Raw genomic sequence first — 17,497 nt, 5'->3', positions numbered from 1 at the left:
GGTCACACACCATGACCAAGTGAAATTTATCCTGTGGATGGAAGGTTGGTACAATATTTATAAATCTCTAATTATGATACATCACCTAAATAACATAAAAGATAAAAATCACATGATCATATCAATAGATGCAGAAAGTCATTCAATAAAATCCAGCACCCATGTATGATAAAAAAAACTCTCAGCAATGTCAAAATAGAGGGACTGTATCTCAACATAATAAAGGCCATATATGAAAGACCTTCAGCCAACATTATACTCAATGGGCAAACACTAAAAATGTTTCCCTTAAGTACAAGAACAAAACATAGATGTCTGGTTCACCACTCTTATTCAACATAGTATTGGAAGGTCTAACCACAGTGATCAGACAAGAAGAAGAAATATATGGCATCTAAATTGGAAAGGAGGAAGTAAAACTGTCATTATTTGCAGATGACATGATACTGTACATAGCAAACCCTAAAGACTTCACCAAAAAAACTACTACATTTAATAAATGAATTTGGGGGACCCTTTCCCCCTCCCCACCTGGGAGTCTGTACTTGTTCTTCAATGAATCTCCACCTTTGCTATACCCGTTGATTCATCTTCGATTCTGGCGGACAAAGAATCCGGGTTCCAGTCCACAAATTCCCTATCAATATGAGACTATGTGAAAAACACCCCAGCACAGACGGCCTTTCCTCTGTGGCAGCCACAGAGGCTCAGACAGGGCACATGGCAGGTCCCCTGCTCCAGCCCCTGCTGCTCCTACTGCTGTCCTTCGCCCTGGGATCTGCTGAAGAAGAAGGTCTCCATCCAGCCCAGGATACTGGGGAGAGGATCATTAATGGAAATCAATGTCCAAGTGGCGCCCAACCCTGGCAGGTGGCCCTGTACCACAACAATGTGTTCCTGTGTGCAGGCGTGCTGGTCCACGAGAAGTGGGTGCTCACCGTCGCTGACTGCTACTCGAGAGAGTACATTGTGCAAATAGGCACTAATCTTCTAGTCGATAGAAATGCCCAGAAGATCAGGGCCACAGAGTTCTTCACCCACCCCCGGTATGACGTAACCACAAATGTTCACAACATCATGCTGCTGAAGCTGAGCAGCCCGGCCAAGCTCTCGCCCACCGTGAGGATCATGAAGGTGCCCTCCAGCTGCAAACAGCCTGGCACCACTTGTACCGTCTCTGGCTGGGGCAGCACCACGATGGATGGAGCAGTGAGAAACCCAGCCGCGCTCATGTGCTCGAATGTCAGGATCATCCCCTACAACGACTGCAAGCAGGTTTACCCGACCCTGTTGAGGAAATTCACCATCTGTGCTGCCCCGCCCAGCAGATCCTCCTTCGCCTGCAAAGGTGACTCCGGGAGTCCGCTTATTTGCCAAGGTTCCCTGCAAGGCCTGGTGTCCTCGGATTATTTCCCTTGTCATCCACCCTTCGACCCCATCATCTACACGTGTGTATGCAAGTACAGAAAATGGATATATGAAACCATAATAAAAAATTGCTAATCTCTCCAGCCCTATGCCCTGAACAGGAAATTCATAGAAATAAAGACTCCCATGACTTGCAGCCTTATTGGATTTATCATTTGTCAAAGTGACATTAAAAATGCCAACAAGCCCTAACAGGTTTGGCTCAATGGATAGAGCGTTGGCCTGCGGACTCAAGGGTCCCAGGTTCAAATCCGGTCAAGGGCATGTACCTTGGTAACGGGAACATCCCCAGTAGGAGGTGTGAAGGAGGCAGCTCATCCATGTTTCTCTCTCATCGATGTTTCTCTCTATCCCTCTCCCTTCCTCTCTGTGAAAAATCAATAAAATATGTTTTTTTAAAAAATGCCAAAAATAAATAAATAAATAAATGAATTTGGCAAAGTAGCAGGCTACAAAATTAATATCCAGAAATTGGTGACATTTTTATACACCAATAATTAACTATCAGAAAGAGAAACTAAGAAAACAATCCTATTTACTAATGCAACAAAAAAATAAGGTTCTTAGGAATAAACTTAACCAAGGAGGTAAAAGACCTTCACTTGGAAAACTATAGCATATTGAAGAAAGAAATAGAGGAAGATACAAACAAGTGGCAGCATATACTGTGTTCATGGATTAGAAGCATTAACATCATTAAAATGTCCATACTAATCAAAGCAATCTATAGATTCAACACAATTCATATTAAAATACCAATAGAATATTTCACAGATCTATAGCAAATATTCCAAAAATTTATATGTAACTCAAAAAGACACTAAAGAGCTTCCGCAATCTTGAGAAAAGAGAACAAAGTTGGAGGGATCACAATACCAATATCAAACTATATTACAAAGCTATTGTAATAAAAACAGACTGGTACTCCCACAAAAGCAGACATATAGATCAATGTAATAGAACAGAGAGCCCAGAAATCAACCCATGCCTTTATGGTCAATTAATATTTAACAAAGGAGGCAAGAGCATACAATGGAGAAAAACAGCAACAGTCTCTTCAATAAATGGTGTTGGGAAAATTGAACGGGTACATGCATAAAAATGAAACGAGACCACTAATTACACCATACACAAGGATAAACTCAGAATGGATAAAAAACTTAAATGTAAGTCACAAAACCATAAAAGTCCTGATTGACCACATGAAGAGAAGTGAGTTCTGGTTTCCCTAATTGTCCACACACAAAGGATTTGAGGAAATCAGAGAATCTCTTGTTTTTCTGCTATGTATCATAGCTTAGTCATGTGGAGGCAGGCCCAGGGTCTCCTACAAATCGTGAATCTGGTTATATCAGTTAAAGCTGGCCAGCAATGAGACCCATCTCAAAAACAGTTTCACTCAGGTGTGCTGCTTGCTTTTCAGGAGAGCTCAGTAGCTAGAGAGGAGAAAGTCTGCCAATGACAGTGCTATCCTTCTTGGGTGAGTCTTTGTATGTCAAACTATATTAACCAAGGGAAATGAATGTTTTCTGCAGGCAAAGTGAAGTGCTCCCAACATCTTAAGTAAAATCCCCAGAATTTACATGATAAATGATGGAAGCAGCACCGAACAGGTACACCTGTGTATAGATACCAGATGGGCCCCGGGCCTACAGAACGTACTGTAGGCTGGTTGTAGAGGCTGGCCTTGTGAAAGAGGCTTTGCCATCAGAAGGGCCTCAGCAGATGCATTTTTTAAAAAATATATATTTTATTGATTTTTTAGAGAGAGGAAGGGAGAGGGATAGAGAGTCAGAAACATCGATCAGCTCCCTCCTGCACACCTCCCACTGGGGATGTGCCCGCAACCAAGGTACATGCCCTTGACCGGAACCGAACCCGGGACCCTTCAGTCCACAGGCCGACGCTCTATCCACTGAGCCAAACCAGCCAGGGCAGCAGATGCATATTTTATGCTGCTGCCTTGGGTGTTTAGCCCAGGCCTGGGCACAGGTAGAATTCTCAGAGAATGCCTGTTGATTGAATATGAAAGGGACATGGTGCCATGGGGCAAGAATTCAATTTCCTGGCTTTGGGAGCAGAATGTTCCCAGGTCGGGCCTGGAATCATCTAATATAAAGGAACACCAAGGCCCACAAGACCACTGGCGATTCCTGGCCTTTCTCTGAGCCTGTTAAAGGCAGGACATGAGCAGATGTCATGCCCGTTAAGCACTCGTGCCCTTAGGGATACTGCATTTCTTCCTATAAACTGAGGATTCATTGGCACACAGACTGGTACTTTTGTCTACTCTGGATGTGCCTGCCTGTCTGTCTGTCTGACTTTCCTGTGGTTGTTGTTTTGCTTAGGCTGGACCAGCATCTACAAGGGTGAACATGATGGAACCCTGAGAGAATGCGTTTCCTAGGCTGGCAAGATGAAGCCACAAGGAGAGGCCATTTGGATCAACTGAATGCTCTGGGAAGTGCCTGGAGCTATCTCCATGCCTTTATTCCAAAGCCAGTGATATCACTAGAAAAGCATAACTTTGAGAGAATTTCTAAATCGTGTTCTCTAAGTAGGAAAGTGCAACGTAAGAAAAAAATTCCACAAATGGAGAAGATTGCTGAGCCTTTGACCTCAGCTACCAGCTCCTACAACAGATGCTCAGGCCCTGCGCTGGCCCCCAGCTCCCAAGGGCACCCCTGAAGGACCTTTCATTCTGTTACACCCTGGAGGTCATGGAAGGGAGTGGTGCTGACTTTCCTGAATACACTCACCACCAACCTCCCACCTGATGCCAAAGGTGGGGGCGAGTGGGAAGCAGGAAGGGCCAGGCGGCGCTGGGTAGATAGCTGGAGAGGCCTGAGCAATGAGTGCCCTGTGCTGGGCGGCTCCAGGAAATTCCAGGACGGCCAGCCTCACTGGCCTTTCATAGCAGCTATGCTGCTATTTTAAGGGCTCTGTTGAGGGGAAACAGATCAACAAAAGCAAGATAATTGTTTCAAAGAAGGAAGGTCAGGGCAGGCTGGAGCAGCCCTTTTGCACCTTCTGGGATGCAGCCAGGAGTGCAGGGCTGGGCTGTGACTAAGACGCCCTGTTGATAACTGTCCAACAGCTTATGATTCCCCAGAGCCCGGGCCCAGCCTTCGGCTCCCTGAAATAACAACCCAACAGAGAGGGGAGGCTCTGTGCTCCTGGGGGTTACTTGAAGACACTGGTCGCCCCTTTGGCTGGTTGGTTGTGGCCCACCCCCCCTCATGTCTATACCTCGGCCCTGAGGAGCAGAAGTTCCCAAATGAGGCTCACTTTCCTGCCACATCCTATAGTACTGCTCTGATCTCAGGGTCATGGTTACCTGATGCTGTTTGCAGATGTGGATGGTGTGAGGCCTGTGTCCTCCTCTGGTGTCACCCGTATCCATTCTCCCCGATCACTCTTTCCTCAACTGCAAAATGCGGTCAGGGGTGAGTAATGTTCTGTCGCTCCCCAGTGTCATGACTGGGATCCAGTGCGAGCTCACAGCTCCCTCCCACCCCCATGTCCCTTGAATGCGAGGACAGGCTGCAGTCAGGAGGACCAGGAGTCCCAGGAGTGTGTTTCTAGGGCTCGTTTCCTCTTTGATCCTTGGGAGGTTCCATACTCCCCCTGAGACCCAGGGGCCCCAAGCCATTTTAAGACATTAAAGCCCAGAGTCTGTTAGGATGAAGGGAGCTGCTCAGAATCAGGCACCTGTGAAAGTTAGACCAACAGGGTCTAATCCAGCCCGCAGGCCGGATCTGGCCCGTTTGAAATGAATAAAACTAAAAAAAAAAAAAAGACCGTACCCTTTTATGTAATGATGTTTACTTTGAATTTATATTAGTTCACACAAACTCCATCCAGGCTTTTGTTCCGGCCCTCCGGTCCAGTTGAAGAACCCATTGTGGCCCTCGAGTCAAAAAGTTTGCCCACCCCTGGTCTAATCACTATTTTGTGCATCTGAAACTAATAGAATATTGTTTGTCAACTGTAATTGAAACAACAAATTTAAAAACTCTTTAAAAAGTTAGACCCAGAGAACACTTGACAGGCAAATCTAGAAAAGCACAGCTGCTTCCTATCTTCCTCCTACCATGGAGAAGGTGAGGAAGAGATGGTGGGAGCTCAGGATTCCCCGAGCCAGGGCTGGTGCCACACGGCCTCCTCAAGGACTCCTCAGCAGTGAGACAGTGAGATGCAGACAAAGGCGCGGACCTACCTGTGGCCACTGTAGTCATGTGTGCTTGTGTTAGATTGTACCAGGGTCTCAAGGCCTGGGCAGTTCTTACTAAATGCTATTTTTGCTAAATGTTAAAATGTGACACAGTATTCTGCAAATGCAGCTGTTAACAGGATGAGCTTAACAAGAATGCAACAGGGAGAATGTAGCCAATTGCAAAGAAGAAATTAATGTAAAATGAACCAAATAGTGTACATAAGCAATCCCAAACTAGACACCTTGAAATTGGAGGAGTGGGCACAGTCAAGAGAATTAAAAATAAAAGAGAATGAGAGGGAGCGTGGGAGATAGACAGAGACAGAGAGAGAGGTGGGGGAGAGTCCTTGGAGATGCTCTCCTACTAATGCAGAAGTCCTGACACCCCGTGTTCCGAAGGAGTGGAATGAAACCGTAGATGAGCAAAGGCAGCACTGTGATCTACCCCGTGGTTCTGCTGAGTGAAGGATCCTGACTTGTCAGTACGGTATTTAGGAACCTAGCACTAGGTGCCAGGTTCTGCTATGCTGGAAGCCCTATTCCAAACATCTCCTCATTTAATTCCAGTTCATCTTCACAACAGATTGCAAACATGGCACTATCCCTGTTTTAAAAACGAAGAGTGTGAAGGTCAGAGAAGTTAAATAAGTTGTTCTAGGTCACACAGACCTCGAGCTTCCATCTATGTGATCCAAACCTCCCCGTTCCACCATACCAGGTTCATTCCTCCCTGAGGACAGGACCCTTCCTCTACAGTCCCTACGCGCCTCCTCCAGTAACTTGCCTGGCCAGCTGGGATTGGCTTTGGCAATCTTAGAAGGTTGAAGTCAGGCCACCTGGTTTTAAGATGGCACACATTCTGAGACATCCCTCCATTGAGAGGTGGGGTGTGTCCCTTTCCCGGAATCTGGTGGAGTAAGTGATGCTGTGTGACCTCCAAGGTCAGGTGGAGCCAGCCCACCATGCTGTGACATGATGGGCCCTGTGGAGAGGCGCATATGGATGGTCTGGTCAGCAGCCCTGGCTGAGCTCCCAGCCAGCAGTCAGCATCACCCACCAGCCAAGTGAATCACTTGGAGCATCCAGTCTGGGTGCGGACAGAAGCCCAGCAGATATCTGATAATAGCCACTGTTGAGATTCCAAATAAGGACTTCCCAATGGAGCCCATCCCTAATCTCTGAGCCTCAACTGTTGGCCAAATAAAATGGCTATTTCAATTGCTGAGTTCGAGGGCGATTGACTGCTAGCAGTCAGCAACCACAATAGTGCCTTTATGAATATCTGGGTCCAGATGAGTTGCATGTAGGTTGTGGGGTGTTATGTGGTGAGGAAGCATCAGAGGGAGTCGGATTTGCCTGCTCTGCTCAGATAGACTAAGGGGTTTCTCTTGACCATGCAACCCAGGGTGCCATCTCAAACTCAGAACCAGAAAACTTTCAAGAAGAAAGTCTGATAGCAAACTTTTAATTGGTAAGTGGTAAACTTATCTCTGCGAGAACAAAGAAAGGCAGCAGGATCCAGGAGCAGAGATGAGTTCAGAAGCTGTCCAGATGGATTTCTGAAACATACAAAACAAACCACCCAGGCATGGCAGGAGGAGAAAATAGAGGGCAGAAAAGCAAATACCACGCGGAACAGCATGAATGGCAGGGTGACATTTTGCTGTTATTGTCGAATCTGAATCTCATTTTGCCAGCCAGCTTGTTTCATGATCTGAGCTCCCCTGGGACAAAGTTTGTGTCAGTCATTGTCCCTGAGGTGAAGAAATGGGTACCTCTTTTCTGAAAATAATCTCACCATTTATTGAGCTGCATGAAGCTGGAGTTTCTGGGTCCAGCCACTATAAATATCTATGGACTGGGACATGCACTTGAATATGTCATGTCTTGTCCCCCAACATGGTTTAACACAAATCTGATTTAAGACCCAGCACAAGCTGTGTTTTGAAAATCACACATGTAAATTCCCAAAACCGTGTAATTCCTCCGACTTTATCTTAATGTCTTGAAATGGAACTTTCCTGTCCTCCAGCAGCTGAAAGCTGTCTGTGGCATCCTATCTGTACAACTGCAACCTGAGTCGATTTTTGTTCTTTGGCTCCAAGTTTTGTAAGAATCCGAACTTTGAAAACAAAGTCAGACGCCCAGGTTTGTTTGTTTTTGTGTTTGGAGAAGATGATAGCTTGACAAGATCAAACATAAAGAATTGTGACATTTGTAGATAAACAGCTAAATTAAGGAATGGGAAAGATGATGATTCTATATGTTGAGGAAAAGCCAGACATTGATTATATCTGAAATAATATTTTAAGATTATAAAATCCATCTGTATGTAAAGAAGCATAAAAAAATGTAAGCATGAGCTTGCATATGTCCAGACCGTAGGCCCCCTTAGGATGCTGGGGGGACCAGAATGGAGCCTTCTTTTCAGAAATTAGAGGTAAGGGGTTCAGACCTGGAAGGACAGGGTCTGTACTGGGGGGCAGTGCGGGGATTAAGGACAAACTGAACATATGGTTCATAATCTAAATCACGGCCAGCAAATCCATGTGACAAATCAGGGCACACTCATTGGTTGGCACATTGTCTGTGGCTGCTTTCCTGCTACAAAGGCAGAGGTGAGAGGTTACAGCAGGGGTCCTGCGGCCTGTGAAACCTACACGTATTTACTATCTGGCTCTTTAGAGAAAACACTTGCCAAGCCTTGGTATAGACCAGTGATGGCGAACCTTTTGAGCTCGCGTGTCAGCATATTGAAAAACCCTAACTTAACCCTGGTTCCGTGTCACATATAGAAATTTTTTGATATTTGCAACCATAGTAAAACAAAGATTTATATTTTTGATATTTATTTTATATATTTAAATGCCATTTAACAAAGAAAAATCAACCAAAAAAATGAGTTCGCGTGTCACCTCTGACACGTGTGCCATAGGTTCGCCATCACTGGTATAGACAGTCACAGGACACTCACTCACCTGGCCATTGTCCAAAAATTTTGTTAGGTTAATAACTGCATAATGGCTAGTATGGTGAAAGGTATATAAATACTACATATCTATAGAAATACCTATACTGGTAGACAGCCATGCATACATACATACACATCTACATACATGCATGCACACATACATGTATATATGCATACACAAATACAATGAAAGAAAGGAGAAAACCTGCATCATGGGAATACAGAGAGCAAGAGTGGATTAGGGTTCCCAGAACCCAAACTGACAGCAATATTTTTGCTGTTGGAGGGTTTTGCATTCATTTGTGAGACATACAAACTACAAACATCTGTGAAGCACAATAAAAGTGAAGCACCATAAAATGAGATGTGTCGATCAGCAGGTAGAAATATCAGTTTCCAATGACAGTGAGGTAGTTGTGGACATAGGCAGCCAGCTGCAAGCAATCAGCATGGTATCAGAGGGCCCTTATCCCTACAGCAAACACATTCCACATACAATTCTGCATATGGGGCAGTGTGTGTATGTGTAAATGTGTGTGTGTGTGTGTGTGTGTGTGTGTGTGTGTGTTCAGTTTGACACAGGAGTAATGAGGAAATGAAAAAGAAATGAGAAAGAAGTTTCTAAAATGAAAGCTACAGAGATAACCCCAGATTTGGATGGGTGGTGAGCATGTTTAAAATTCTTTGCCCTCTGATCAAAGAAAAAGGCCATGTTTCAGAGAGGGAGGGTGTGTGGGCTGTGCTCTGGCCAGCATTGGAGATGGACACTCCTTTGCATACAAGAAGGACCTGAGCCATTGGAAGGAGAGCAGAGGGAAAAGAAGCTAACCTGGTGGAGTTGGCAAGTCCTTCTTGCAGACAGCCAGACCCCATTGGTGCCTGGCACAGTGGGTAGGGCTCCAACAGTATCAGGAACCATCATCCCACTTCTCCTTGTGTTCTCGCATGCAGTTCTGGAGGCATTCACAGTGCGCATGGCTCTTCCACCACCACCCCTGCAATGAAAGGCAGCTACTCTTACCTTCAGTGTGTGCATGCTGGGTCTGTGGGACATGAGAAAAGAGATAGCCAATAGGTGAGAGACACACACATAATTTTACTTATAAAATATTTATTTACTAGAGGTCCGGTCACAAAAATTTGTGCACTTGGGGTGGAGGGGGTCCCTCAGCCCAGCCTGTGCCTTTTCGCAGTCTGGGACCCCTTGGGGGATGACCACCTGCTGGCTTAGGCCTGCTCCCCGGGGGATTGGGCCTAAGGTGGCAATCAGACATCCCTCTGGCAGCCCAGCAGCCCTCAGGGGATGCCCACTTGCCAGCGGGGAGCAGACCTAGGCTGCAGTCGGACATCCTTAGTGCTGCTGAGGAGGCAGGAGAGGCTCCCACCACCACCACTGTACTGGCAGCCATCAGCCTGGCTTGTGGCTGAGCAGAGCTCCCCCATGTGGGAGTGCACTGACCACCAGAGGGCAGCTCCTGCATTAAGCATCTGTCCCCTGGTGGTCAGTGTGTGTCATAGTGACAAGTCATTCCCAGTCTTTCTGCTGTTAGGGTCAGTTTGCATATTACCCTTTTACTATATAGGATAGAGGCCTTGTGCATGGGTGGGGGCTGGCTGGTTTGCCCTGAAGGGTGTCCCGGATCAGGGTGGGAGTCCCGCTGGGGTGCTTGGCCAGCCTGGGTGAGGGGCTGATGGCTATTTGCAGCTGGTCACACCCCCTTCAGGGTGGAGGTCCCCACTGGGGTGACTGGCCAGTCTGGGTGAGGGGCTGAGGGCCGTTTTCAGGCTGGCCGGTGACTGAAGCTCCCAGCCTCTCCTTTTTTTCTTTTTTCTTTTTTTTTTATTCTGGGATTTATTTACCTTCTATAATTGAAACTTTGTTGCTGTCACTGGAGCTGAGAGCTGGCTCCTGCTCACTGCAGCTCTGAGGCCACGGCCTGCTGAAAGCAGGTATCTGGGGTTTGTTTAGCTTCTATAATTGAAATTTTGTTGCTTTCAGAGCTCAGAGCCGGGCCGCGGCAGGCAGGGAACCTTGGCTTCCTCCATCACTGGAGCAAGCAAGCCTCCTGCTAGCTTCAGCTGCATGGCTGCCGACCGCTATCTTGGTTGGCGGTTAATTTGCATATCTCGCTGATTAGGCAATGGGAAGCGTAGCGAAGGTATGGTCAATTACCCTTTTTGTCTTTTATTAGATAGGATAAGTAAATAAAATAGATTTCATTTATTCAAAATTTTATTGACAACTTTATATTCACTGATTATTTGTGTTTTTAATTTTTAATTTTAAAAGTTTAACATTACTTCACATTTTGGTCATTAAAATTGTAATTCAATTTAATTTTATTTGTGATTCTTTAAACATTTAATCCTGTAAACCACTGACAGAGCACTCAGATGCTTCTTCTAGATTTTCTTATAAAAGTCGACAGCATCCTGATACCATTGATTTTGTCTTTATGGAGGTATATTAGTTGATGTAGATGATAGAACATATTTAACGATGCAATGCCTAGTTACTGGTTTACAGCTTTGAGAAGGTAGGCATATACTGGTAGTCCGTGGTCTGCATGTGAGTCATCTGTCACTAGGCCCTTTGCAGGTTAGAGCTGGGCTTGCCCCAGGGCACACAGCTTTGGTTGGGACCCCAGTCTCTGCTTTCTCTCTTTACTTTTTATTAGAAGCCCTAAAATGGGGTTCTCTCAACTTATAGAAATGATATTCTCTTTTCATGGGAGGTTCCCTCATGCTCAGATGGCTTCCCAGTCCAGGGTGGAGCCTTGCACACCCAGCTGGGAGCCCTGTACCTGCCGTTTACTTGTTTACTTCTTACCTACCTTGCCAACCTCTTCGAGAACATCTGAACTGCTAGTGCGCAGGGGAAGGGCTGGTTGTGTCATTCCCTGGATTTCCCTGCTCCTTCAGAGTGTTGTCTGATGTAGTTTCTCTGGGCATTTTGTTTTGCTACTTGTGACTGTTTGATTCTTTGTGCTTTCCTTCTCTCCCATCCTCCCAATTGGGAAGAAGCAAGAATGTGTATTTCAGAGGATTTTCAACAAACTTGTTGGGTGGTAATTCTGTTTTAGGGATGGTTTCCATGCACTTTTCCTTGTCAAGAGTATTTTGTCAATAATTTTCCCCCACCAATAGGCTTCTCTGAAGGGTAATATCAGAGGCAGTGTGAACCATGGGCAGACACACCTGTTGAGCGTGCAGATTCTCGCAATCTTTTGTTCTTTCACTGGCTCCTATTTTGTAAATATAATGGCTCCAAGCAAAGGGCCTTTTGTTTTGTAATTTGAGGGGTGCTGGTGCTTTGGGATGGTTTTCATCCATTTAATGAGGACATTAAGTTTTAGAGGGAGGACGATTTTAAAATCTGGTCTCACCCCCATCTTAACGCAGAAGTTTCTGAAAAAAAAAAAAAAATTAGTAAAATGTTAGAGGTATCAAAGTGGATTTTTAATCAGTGATTTTTTAAAAAAGTTTTCATTTCAAAATATCTAATTTTTCCAATCAAGTTTTCCCAAATCTAAGGTTTAATTGTAGATGATTAATTAGATAATTTGTGATACATTGTTATGGAATACTGTGCTGCCAATAAAAACATCATCTTATAGGAGAATACTTATTGACATGATAAATTTGTAGAGAAAGAAATCAGCTACAAAATAGCAACAATAATATGGCGATGTGTTTGTAGTGTTATATCTACAGGTATATGAAAGGCCTACATTAAAATGTTAACCCAAGTCATCTCTGAGCAATGAGATTTTGAAGGAGTTTTGTTATTTTTAAAAAATTTGAACCGTTCTGTTTCTCAAGTTTAATGTATTGAGCATGAACCAGTCTTAAAATTAGAAAAATGTCATTTGTAAAACAAACACACGCCACAGAACCTAGCTCATGAGTGAATTTCAAAGCACCACACTAACAGCCTCCACTGGTGGAGGTCTGGAACCAGCTCCTTGTTCCTGGTCCCACGGCCACCGTGGAGAGGACAAGCTCGCGCTCAGCGCTTTTCCAGCCCTGTCCTTTGATATTTCTGCATATCGTCAGTGATACGGGATCCTTTTCTCTCTGTATGGGCTAGTGGTGCTGATGCACTTCCCATCCTCATTGACCGGGAGCCAATGGAAACACACAGCATTGTTTCCAGGTGGGCCTCTCACTTCCCAGGCAGAAGAATTCAGACGAAGCAAGGGTTTCCAGTGCTACTTGAATTACCCAGAGTGGTATTTATTTGTTCAGCATGTATACCTCCGGTCTCCACATCTCCTTCCCTGTAGAGAATTACCCACTGATGCAGATGTGCAGGCTTCTGCCCAGAGGTCAGAAGCTTTGGTCCCACTGTTGGGAAACATGTGTTTCTCATCCTTGGAAAGGATTGTTCTTGGCTTTAAACTCCAGTACTTCGCACTTGCAAAATTGAGATAAAACACATTGGCAGCTCCGTGACTTCTGCGAGCCAACAGTTAAGACTGAACTTTGGTGAGACTAAACTGTTTCATCCATTTCCTTGCCTTCACCCACAGTGAACAAGATTGAAGGTGTGGTGTGGTGGCTTTATTGAGTGCATGTAGGGCTGTATTATACCTGAATTCTCACTGTATCATGTCATAGTAGTAGATGCTGATGGAGATAAGGTGACCATACACTGTCTTGAAGGCATATCCTGGAATTAAATTTTCCCAAAATACACAGTATTGATTGGCTTTGCCTGTTATAAAAAAAATAATAAATGCTGATAACTTTTGACCTAGTAATAATAAGTCTACTTCTATAAGCTGCCAAGGACATAAAATAAAAGTGTGGAAAACCCCTAGCCGGTGTTGCTCAATTGATTGGAGTATTGTCCTGTGCACAGGAAGGTCACAGATTTGATTCCCAGTCAGGGCACATGTCTAGGTTGCAGGCTTGATTCCGGTGGAGGCAAGTGCAGGAGGCAACCAATCAACGTGTCTCTCTCACATGTATGTTTCTCTCTCTCTCTCCCTCCCTCCCTCTCTAAGTTGAATTTTAAAAAATTGTGGAAGATTTATGTAGAAGGATGTCAACATTTTTTATAATAGCAAAATAAATATCAAATTCAATTATTATAAATTCACATGATGGATTATCATGCAATTATAAAAATGTTTACAAAAAGTTAAATTTTAAAGTATGGTAAAAAATACTTTTATCTCAAAAAGAGAAACTAAGAAAACAATCTAATTTACAATTTCAATAACAACAACCAAAATAAGGTACCTAGGAATAAATTTAACCAAGGAGGTAAAAGATCTGTCCTTGAAAAATTATAAGACACTGAAGAAAGAAATTGAGGAAGATACAAATAAGTAAAAGCATCTACCATGTTTATGAATAGGAAGAATCAGCATCATCAAAATATACACGCTCTCCAAAACAATCTACAGATTCAGTGCAATTCCTACCAAAATATGAATGGCATATTTCACAGAATTAGAACAAGTATTCCAAAAATTTATGTAAAACCAGGAAAGACTCCAAATGGTCTCAACAATCTTGAGACAGGAGAGCAAAGTCGGAGCTATCATGCTACCTGATATTTAACTACACTACAAAGCCATAGTTATCAAAACAGCATGGTACTGGTATAAAAACAGACATATAGCCCTGAACACATGACTCAGCTGGCTGGAGTATTGTTCTGTACATGGAAAGGTTTTGAATTTGATTCCCAGTCAGGGCATATGCCTAGGTTGCGGGTTCAGTCCCTAGTCAGGGCACTTGTGGGAAGCAACTGATCGATATTTCTCTCTTAATATTTCTTTCTCTTCCTTTCTCCCTTCTTCTTTCTCCAAAATCAATAGAAACATATCCTCAGGTAAGCCAAAAAGCAAACAAACAACATGGAACAAAATAGAAAACCCAGAAATAAACCCACGCCTTCATATTGAATTAATATTTGACAAAGGATGCAAGAACATACAATAGGTAAAGACAGTCTGCTCAATAAATGATGCTGGGAAAATTGGACAGACACATGAAAAAAAATGGAACTAGATCACTTTATTACACCATGCACAAGAATAAACTAAAAATAGATTAAAGACGTAAATGTTAGACTCAAAACCATAAAAATCATAGAAGAAAACAGGCAGTCAAACCTGGGACATCTCTCATAGCAGTACTTTTTTCTGCTATACTCTTTGGGCAAAGAAAACAAAAGGAAAAATAAATAAATGGGACTACATCAAATTAAAAAGTCTTTGCACAGCAAAGGAAACCATCAACAAAACAAAAAGACAACCTGTTGAATGACCAATGACACATCTGATAAGAGGTTAATATCCAAAATTTATAAAGAACTTATACAACTGAACACCAAAACCACAAGCAATCCAATTTAAAAAAAATGGGCAAAGGACCTGAATAGACAATTCTCCAAAGAGGACATACAGATGGCCAATAGACATATGAAAAGATGGTCAAGGTCATTAATCATCAAAAAGATGCAAATCAAAACCACAATGAGCTATCTCCTCACACTTTAGCCTTGGGGAGTTGACTTCCTAGAGAGAGTGTCATTGAGTCATAGGAAGTATCAAGGGAATAGGATTGGGGATTGGGAAGGAGTGGAGTGGGGATGGGGGAGTTGGGGGAAGGGAGGAAACTCCATGAGCAAAAGTGCCAGGAGAACCAGGAACATGCCTACAACTGTACAGAGTGTCAGTGTGGCTCCTTTGGGGTCTGATTGAGGATATAAGAATGGGAGGCTGGGGAGTGGGCAGGGATATATCCTGGGATCCTGCATGCCAGGTGAAAGAGGCTGAACTTTACCCTGAGAAAACAGAGAAGATTAAGTCAGGATGTGGTCACCATAGTTGAGGTAAGAGCTGGAGAACTTAACCTAGTTTTTCTGTTGGCATAAAAGAGGATGGAGAAAAGTGGCTGATTTGAGAGATAGAGAACATAATTACCAGGGTTTGGGGATGGATTGGTCCAGTTCATGCCTTGAGTACCAGGGTCCAGGAAGGGGGCAATTTTAAGGTCCAAAATGTTGAGTTCTCCCATGATCATTTTGAGTTTGATATACTTGTGGTGGTAACACTGACTTAGTAAGCGAGAAAAGGGATGGTGTTTATTTTCTACCAATTCCCCATCCTGCCCTAGCAAGCAGACATCCCCAGATTATTAGATGAATGAGCAAGTGAGTAAATGAATGGATACAAATCCAGGTGAATACGGTCAGCTGACAGTTTATAAAACTTAAACACAGAGAGAGGCCTAGACTGCCACACCTATTCGGGGAAGCCTCTGAAGTGAACATCACTTCGAGAAGAAAAGGCAACTGTGGCAGGACCCTAGGGAGACTGACATTGAAGAGGCCAGCAGAGAAAGAGGACCTGGCAAGACAGGAGCAAGCATGGAGGAGAGCCCCAAATGCTGCAGAAAGGCAGTGAAGGTAAGAACTGGAAGGGGCCATTAGTAATCCGGAGGTTCTGATGATCTTTATGAAAATGGTTAGGGCAGGGCAATGGAGTCTTGTCCTTCAACTCTGCCCTTCCATCCGTGATAGGAAGTAGTAATCTGTTATAGAACCAAAGTGAAAGGAGTAGCTCAACTCATCCCTTTGTCACAACACCTTTGAGGGGGAAGAGCAAGAGAGAGAACATGTATTTGTCTCTTGTGTCTCTTTGTCTGGTTCAGGGTAATGCCATCGCCCCTGACTTCCCAGAGGAAAGCAGCAGCTCCCACGTCCCTAAGCAAAGGCAAAGCCATATACAAGGGCAAAGGCCACTGCTGGGAATGTTTTTGTTGTTAATTTTTTGGTAGTTGAATCATATTGGCAAAATTGTTTCCAAGTTGGTCAAAGATAAATTGAGAAGCTGAGTGCTTTGCTGGAGCTTAGCATTCTTCCGTGATGACATCATGTGGCTTATGTGACCAGTTAAAGAATCATCAATAGAGAAAACAGTTAACTCTATGCATATTGGAAAGTAGGCTTCTCAGAAGATAAGAATGAAGTATGGAGAAACAACATCGGTTCCAATCTGGAGGCTTTGGCAAATTAGACAAACTAGTTAGTTGCTGTCGGGGCATGTCCCAAATAAAGTGAAAATCTATGTTCTGAACTAGCATTTATTTTGTAGCCTAAATGCGTCTTGGTATGCTGAAAGGTATTAGCTCTGGAAAACTGAAATGCAAATGTAGGAGGAAAACAATGCCAAGGTTTTGGAATGATACCATATGTCTGAACCAGAATTAGTTCCAAAACATACTCTCCTGGGACTTCCTATATTTCTTTTGTTTCTGGGCTGCATAAAATATTTTTAAGAGCAAACATGTAAAATGAGACAGGAATGACTGACTATTGAATACCCAAGAATGTTTCTTTCAACAAGTGCACGCGCTGGGACTTGAGACTTCTTTAATAAAACCTGCATGCTACATAACATCATGGAGCAGTGTGATAATTATGCCAAATCTCATTTCTCCAGAGATACAGGGTGAAATACAGTGGAGGAAATAAGCAAATATTGACGTAGAATCAGTGGCTCTGTGGTGCAAAGCAGAAAACCAGAACAGTACTGGTGGGTACAGAACCACGGGATCTGCGACATTGACAAGATGGCCCCAGGGGGATTGGCCACAGCGACTTCTCCTGTTCAGTCTGCTCGATGCTGTACCACCACATCTCCTCATCAAAGTAGCAGTGGTCACTAGCAAACACGTTTTTCCTGGATTTTACTTTCCCAAATAAATCATTCTTGAAATACTTTATTTTTGGCTTCCTTGATTTATGATCCCATTTTCCTTCAACCTCATTGGCCCCTCCTTCTTGTCTCCTTTGCTGTCTGCCGTATGCAGAATGCCCCCTTCCTTTTTCTTATAAACACTCTCCTTGGCTTGTCTATTGG

General features: G+C 43.8%; 1 protein-coding gene across 1 annotated transcript; it reads left to right on the top strand.

Annotated features, from left to right (window-relative positions):
- Positions 1–671: 671 nt before the first annotated feature.
- On the top strand, positions 672–1,503 carry LOC132240147 (kallikrein-7-like). The gene has a single exon (XM_059707491.1). It carries the CDS (start codon positions 721–723, stop codon positions 1,501–1,503), a length of 783 nt encoding a protein of 260 aa, XP_059563474.1. The 5' UTR covers positions 672–720.
- The last annotated feature ends 15,994 nt before the right edge of the window (positions 1,504–17,497 follow it).

This window comes from Myotis daubentonii, chromosome 8, assembly GCF_963259705.1.
Source record: "Myotis daubentonii chromosome 8, mMyoDau2.1, whole genome shotgun sequence".
NCBI classification, from domain to species: Eukaryota; Metazoa; Chordata; class Mammalia; order Chiroptera; family Vespertilionidae; genus Myotis; species Myotis daubentonii.
The sequence above is the reverse complement of the archived record's forward strand: the minus strand, read 5'-3'. Positions and strand labels throughout refer to the sequence as shown.

What these genes read in the sequence shown, in the direction of transcription:
- LOC132240147 (XM_059707491.1), top strand. Translation starts at nt 721, where the DNA reads ATGGCAGGTCCCCTGCTCCAGCCCCTGCTGCTCCTACTGCTGTCCTTC.